General features: G+C 43.5%; 1 protein-coding gene across 1 annotated transcript in view; it reads right to left on the bottom strand.

Moving 5' to 3' along the window:
- The window catches only part of LOC143029316 (uncharacterized), a 505,672-nt gene that overhangs the window by 498,005 nt on the left and 167 nt on the right, over positions 1-7,500 (bottom strand). The window contains exon 1 of the mRNA XM_076192072.1: positions 6,706-7,500. This exon is cut by the window's right edge and continues 167 nt beyond it. Coding sequence (XP_076048187.1) covers positions 6,706-6,896 — 191 coding nt within the window. The 5' untranslated portion in view covers positions 6,897-7,500. The remainder of the gene's footprint in view (positions 1-6,705) is intronic.

Genomic DNA, 7,500 nt, shown 5'->3' on the forward strand with positions numbered 1-7,500 from the left:
AGAAAAAAAGGAAAGAAAAAGAAAAGAATGCTGAGCACTATTGAGTTGCACAATCCTTTCGTTCTATGACTCCGCCTTTTCGGCGAGATAATGACCAAGAGAAGAGGAGCTTTGTTTACTGCTGACGAAAAGACAAATTCGTCCTCTCCCTTCCTCTCCCCATCTCTCCCTCTCTCTCTCTCTCTCTCTCTCTCTCTCTCTCTCTCTCTCTCTCTCTCTCTCTCTCTCTCTCTCTCTCTCTCTCTCTCTCTCTCTCTCTCTCTCTCTCTCTCTCTCTCACTCACTCACTCACTCACTCACTCACTCACTCACTCACTCACTCACTCACTCACTCACTCACTCACTCACTCACTCACTCCCTCACTCACTCTCTCTCTGTCTATTTGTCTGTCTACCTGTCTGTGAGCTTGTCTGTCTGTCTCTCTCTCTCTCTTTCTCTCTCTCTCTCTCTCTCTCTCTCTCTCTCTCTCTCTCTCTCTCTCTCTCACACACACACACACACACACACACACACACACACACACACACACACACACACACACACACACACACACACACACACACGTACACACACACACACACACACACACACACACACACACACACACACACACACACACACACACACATACTGTATATCCAAGACAACTAAAATGTGTGAGAGAATCGTGAAGACCGTTGGACAACATATTTAGAAGTGAAGAAGTTCTTGGTATACAGCCGATGTGGATTCAGATAATAAAGGTCACACGTGTGAAACCTATTGAGTTTATACGCAAGAATGATTGATGTACTACTCGAGAGAGTACGAGTGGGTGGAGTGCCTATACCTGGATGTAAACAGAGGTTACCATTCTGTATCTTACGAAATATTGATATGGGAAACATATCGAAGAACTTAGAGGGGGTCTGCTGGAATGGACAAAAGATTTTCTGAAAAAGAAATGATGATGACAATGGCGAAAGATAGAATGACAAATTGTTAGGAAGACGATAGTGGGGTCCGACAGAACTCGATTATGACACCAGTGTAAATATATATATATATATATATATATATATATATATATATATATATATATATATATATATATTATCTTTGTCGATGGCATAATAGAAGGAACAAGCGATAATGATACATTTGCTAACGATACCAAGGTCACGAGGAGAGTGAAGGATGAAAACTAAGTTGGTACAAAAGAATTTTGAAAAGATGTATACGTAAAGCCCAAAACAACAGAAAAAATGTAACAAATGCAAAATATAAGAATCAAATAAGAGGAAGAAAATGTCGACATTAAGATACAAATTGTAAGATGGGTTAATTACTAAAATCAACGATGGTGATATACCTGAGTGTGTTGGCAATGAATGATTTGTCACTGGAACAAAGGAAGATAAAGGGAATATTATGAACTGTTGATAAACATGGGAATAACATTTCACTAAATAGACGAAAACATGATAAAAGAAATCCACTAATAATCCGATATACATCCGATTGAAGCTGTCTGTAGCTGTGTTGTGCCCAGACAAAAAAAAAAAAAAAAGAAAAAAAAAAAAAAAAAAAATGAAAGAGTTCAAAGGACAGGAACCAAGATCGTTCCCATCCTAGCTGACAAGTCATACAAAGAAACCATAGATGTACTACAACTGCCAACATTAAAAGAAAGAAAAGAAAAATGGTAGTGTGGGGGCATGAGACTAAAAGAAAACCAGAGTACAATATATGTATGTATGTATGTATATATATGTATGTATGTATGTATGTATGTATGTATGTATGTATGTATGTATGCATGTATGTATGTATGTATGTATGTATGTATGTATGTATGTATGTATGCATGTATGTATGTATATATGTATGTAATAATGATAAAGTTAATGATGATGGGGATGATGGTGGTGATGATGGTGATAATAATGGTGATCATTGTGATGATGATAATGGTGATGATAATGGTAATGATAATGGTGATGATGATTGTATTGATGATGATAGTGATGATGATGGTGATAACAACAATAACAATAACAACAATAACAATAACAACGAATACTCGTAAGTAAATGAAACTGATAAACAAATAAAACAAAAAAGTGTTAAGAATATATCAAGAAACACATTTTTCCATATACGAGATGCATGGGTTTGTGACACACATTGAAGGAAGAAAGAGTCACACAACAACATAAGGACCTCCTAAGCTAAGCCCGACAGATATAAGCACAGAAACGATACCTCACGAGCATAGATCTTATCATGTATATTACAGTGATGTAAACACAATTAGGTAATTACGCCTCATCCTTTCCTTTCCATCTCGGCCTATCGCCGAGTCTTCCCACACAACGTTTCAACAATCCCTCCTCCACAGCCTTCACCACACCACTCACCTCATTCTCCATCCCTTCTCCTCTTCCTCCTCCTCCTCCTCCACCCCTTCAACACCTCCTCCTTCATCTACAACAACAGCCCCCTCCTCCTGCAGGCCCTCCTTCTCCAGCCCTCTCCTCCATCTATCTCCTCCTCTTCACTCTTCCTCCTCCACTTTCTCTACTCCATTCCACTTTCTCCTCCACCCCTTCAACACCTCGTTCAGCTACAACAACAGCCCCCTCCTCCTGCAGGCCCTCCTTCTCCAGCCCACTCCTCCACCATATCTTCTCTTCACACTTCCTCCTCCACCTTTTCTCCCTCATCCCACTCCACCTATCTTCTTCTCTTAACCCTTCCTCCTCCACCTACTCTCCTCCGTCCCACTCCTCCACCTATCTCCTCCTCTTCACTCTTCCTCCTCCACCTTCTCTCCTCCATCCCACTCCACCTATCTTCTCCTCTTCACTCTTCCTCCTACACCTTCTCTCCTCCACCCCACTACTCCACCTATTTTCCACTCTTTCTTCCTCCTCCACCTTCTCTCCTCTATCCACTTCCTCCTCCTTCTCTCCTCTACCCCATTCTCTCTCCCATCCCCCCTTCACCCATCTCCAACTCCACTACGTCCCAAGCACAAAGCCCCGCTGTGAGGCACGTGCTTCGAGCTCCCACCACGTTACAAGGAAGCCCTGTTTGGTACTTAAGAGCACACACAACACCCTCGCTCGCTCCAGGTCGCTTTGCAAAGGCGCCGTGTTCTACAGGTGATCGCGGCTCTCCAGGGGTTGTTGCCCCTAGACAAGTGTGTTTCTCATTGCATTGCGTTTTCATATGCGTATACGTGCGTGTGCATGTATGTGTCCGTGTGACTGCATGCGTGTGTGTATGCGTGTACGTGTGTGTGTGTGTGTGTGTGTGTGTGTGTGTGTGTGTGTGTGTGTGTGTGTGTGTGTGTGTGTGTGTGTGTGTGTGTGTGTGTGTGTGTGTGTGTGTGTGTGTGTGTATGCGTGCGCGTGCGTCTGTATTTACAAAGTTGTATCTTACGGGAAGGGGAGCTACGCTCGTGGTGTGTGTGTGTGTGTGTGTGTGTGTGTGTGTGTGTGTGTGTGTGTGTGTGTGTGTGTGTGTGTGTGTGTGTGTGTGTGTGTGTGTGTGTGTGTGTGTGTGTGTGTGTTTATGTGTATGTGTGTTACTCGCTGGCACCCGAGGGCGTACATACACACGCTCGGACTTTCAAATTTAGACTTGACACACGCGCCCATAAATTCGCAATCATGAGTACGTTTTTGTTATCTGTTCTATATGCGCGTGTGACGGCAACCTGTGGATATCGGCCCTGCGAAACGGACGTGAGAGAGGTTCGTCTCCCTACACACCGTCAACACCCTCACCTCCGTCTGGAAGTGCAACCCCGAAGGACTGGCACTCGGTCCCCGGATAGCTCACAGGATCTCTATGATCTTTGATGTTCCACCACCTTTTCACACAAATAGAGGTGAAACATAAGAACATAAGAATGAAGGAGACTGCAAGAGACCATAAGGCCTACACTACTCCCCTGCTCCTACTTCTACAAGTCTATAATATAGAAACAATCTTAGACTACAACACAGAAATCTATATGAGGGCCGCAAGGACCATTGCCACATGAAGGGCGTGGTTTTCTACCGAGCTGGGCGCGTTACTCGCCGTCTTGAGCAAAGTCATGCCAGTCAGGACATCGAGGATCGCACCTAGGAACCCACCGAGAAACGCACCTAGGAACGAACTTAGGAACGCGCCCAGCTCTGGTTTCCTAGTCAGTGTCACTCGCGACGACAGTTATCTGCATGCGTGTGGCCACAGAAGGCGTGTCTTCCGATTAGACATAGCGTACATCAACAGACCCATATTGGGCGGTAGCAAAGTGAAAGCATTCATTTACCTTGACTATACATGGGATAAAAAAAGGGGAACACACTAACGGTGTTCTTGTCCCCAACTACAGTGCGTCAAAGAAAAACGATAAAGGCATGTGTACATTAATGTACATAAATACGAGTGTGCATTAGCCTGTGTGCAGACACTCCTTATACGATATTTTAGTTCATAGATTTCAGTACAAGCCCGAGCAACGATGAAGAAGATTTGATAAAGAAATGATTCTTGATGTCTTCTTACGTGCGTATGCAGCTATAAAAATGGCAACGTCTTTATCTACAAATAGCCGGTTTACTGCACAAGTAATTAGGCAAATGAATGGGATGGAAGGACCAGCTTATCAGCTGCTCGAGAGAGAGGGTGGGGAAGGGAAGGGGAAGGGGGAGGGGGAGGGGGAGAGGGAGGTGAGGGGGTGCGCGAACCAGCTGTAGTGCAGTCAGCAACGGCACGATCGAGAAACCAGCTGCGCGCGACTGAATACCAGCGGCGTTGTTGCCCCATCATCACAGTGGAAACTTTCTTGTTATCATAACCCTTTCCCTAACGATAAGACCACTTGTATTCTGACTGTCGGCAGTTGATTTTATTCAGACAAGATAAAGCACTTTTCAGACAGTTCCTTTGCCGAACAAACTCTTTCAGTGTGACAACATTTTCAATGCGCTGGGTGAGAGGGAGGAGAGGTCATTTAGCTCAATAGATTCGATTAGCAGCATCCAAAATAGCATAGTTGGGCGCGTTCCACGATGCGTTCTTATGTGCGTTCCGCTTTAGTTTGGTCGCGGTTAGCGCTCCCAAACCATTAAAGCAATATAGGTGCCGGTATAGTACAGTATGTGGCCTACTGGACTTTTATTTCGGTATGAACCTGTCTCTTAAGCTTTAATAGTTTGGGAGCGCTAACTACGGCTAAACTAAAGCGGAACGCATTTAGTAACGCACCGAGGAACGCGCCCAGCTTTGCATAATGAATAATATATAAATCGTGAAAATAAGTGAAGAGGTTTAAGTAATTTTCATTTACCTTCTTCAACTAGAGACGTCCTTATCCATCTTCATTTACCTTCTTCAACTAGAGACGTCCTTATCAATATAGGTTTGCTGAGTTTCAAGTTTTGTATCTAGGTACGAGACAGGTCCTCAACTAAGAGTCAATCTAGTCATCATGTTCAACACATAAACAAGTTTGGATCAAACACTTATCAATATGGGTTTGCTGAGCTTCAAGTTTTGTGTCTAGATACGAGACAGGTCCTCAACTAAGAGTCAATCTAGTCACCATGTTCAACACATAACTAAGTTTGGATCAAACATTTACCACTGATTGCAACTTAAAACTAGTTGTATGTAGGAAGACAACACGTACAGTGCAATGTATGGAATTTGAGACCAAATCTCTTCTTGCTATACTACCACTGGATATAACAAAACCATCTTGGACTTTCAGACAGTTGAATCAAACCACCTGTTTGTGTGTGGTTACAATCCCATCATCACGTTTAGCACGAGTGGGCAGTTCTAAATATGACATTTTGGTTAGTTTCTTACGATCTCTAAGGGTGTGCTTTGATAAACATAATTCCGTGGTGCAGTTTATTTTGGCTAAGCATATATAGCTTTAATTCTCCTTCAGGGTCATATAAATCAAGTAAGCAATCAACCCAGTACTGACCCTCCCCACCAAAATAAATAAATGAATAAACAAATAAATAGAAATCAACAAACGCATGAATAAAATAGATAATGATAATCTTCGATTGCGCAGGTGACAACGAGTTCAGCCATTCAAAATATCTGCTAACTACTACACATGCAAATCGCATCTCAAAAAGTTTCCTTAAAATATATTTCACCCCCCGAAAATCAAGCCAGTCCACCAAATATACAATTGGAGAAACAAGTTCTTCAACGTTCTGCTACCAGGAAGGTTTCAATTTACTTATAATCGAACGCACACCTCTGGCACCGAGAGCTTTGGTAACAGGATGTAAACAAAAGACTCTGTTTGTTCGTTAGTGACCACTTACTACGACAGTTTTCTACGTTCTTTGCCACTGAATACGAAACAGTGTCGTTAGATCTATTATCCCAATTGTACATGTTATCATTTACGTCATAAGCACCTTTAAGTACTGCACATACACAGTGTATATGAACCATATCACAAGTTCACGAGGAACCTAGTTGGTTCACGGTGGTAGTGTAAAAGAAAAATACCAACTGCTTGATTATAATACGCATGGGCAAGCAACATACGATCAAATGCACATCAACAGGTAATTCACACCAGTTTGTCGATTACAAAAAATATATAGCGCGCGCGGAACCAGTTGCACAAATCGACCAAAAAAACGAAACCAGCAATGCAGAACCACGAGGATCTAATTAACGCGCATACTCACTGTCCAGCCTTGAGTTCCTCATTAGACGACCAATCAGCTGCATGGGCGAGGTGCAGCTTCCCCTGGGGGCTTGGCACCAGCTGCACAAGGAGAACGGGGACCCAGGTCCAGTGTAACAACAGCAGGAGCAGCTGCACAACAGAAGGGAGGCGCCCCTCTGCTGAAGCTGACCTCTGGTTGAAGATCTTCATCTTCTCTATTCACAGTTAACACTTTTTACGACTGTTCTTGAACCCAGTCCACACAAAATCATGTTCAGTCCGCTTAAACGAGGCGACGAATTGAACACGCACAGTTATTCACCACAATGAAATCTCTCCTCGATTATCTTTTGTATGAATCACTACCCATTCTCAAAATTCGCGTGCAGGATGTCCACTAGGTTTCACTAATACCATATCCTTCAAGATCCGTACACAAAAGAATAACAAATATTCTTCAGAACAAAATCGAATTCGCTAATCCTTTCGCATTTTTGACGTCGTAGTTTCTGGCGGGAGAAACGACAACCCGCGCGTATCAAACACACGAACCACTTTCAAGAATCTTATTCGTCAAACACCGAGCGAAGGGGAAAGGAAGGAGGACGCGGAAGGGACAGCAGAAGACAGCGAGACGGGGAAAGGTAATCAGGAGAACGACCACCGTGTGTACAAGCACGTGGCAAATGTGGTAGCGTAAGAAGGCTGTGTGGTCGTTCGTGGGTGTTTGGGAGATGACTGGCCGCAGCGCCGAGCGACCCTTCAACCTCCAGTTCCCGTCCCGTACTCACCTTGTTGGCTGCCTGGGTCCCTA

Source organism: Oratosquilla oratoria, chromosome 10 (assembly GCF_046742065.1).
Source record: "Oratosquilla oratoria isolate Oo_2021 chromosome 10, ASM4674206v1, whole genome shotgun sequence".
Taxonomy (NCBI): domain Eukaryota; kingdom Metazoa; phylum Arthropoda; class Malacostraca; order Stomatopoda; family Squillidae; genus Oratosquilla; species Oratosquilla oratoria.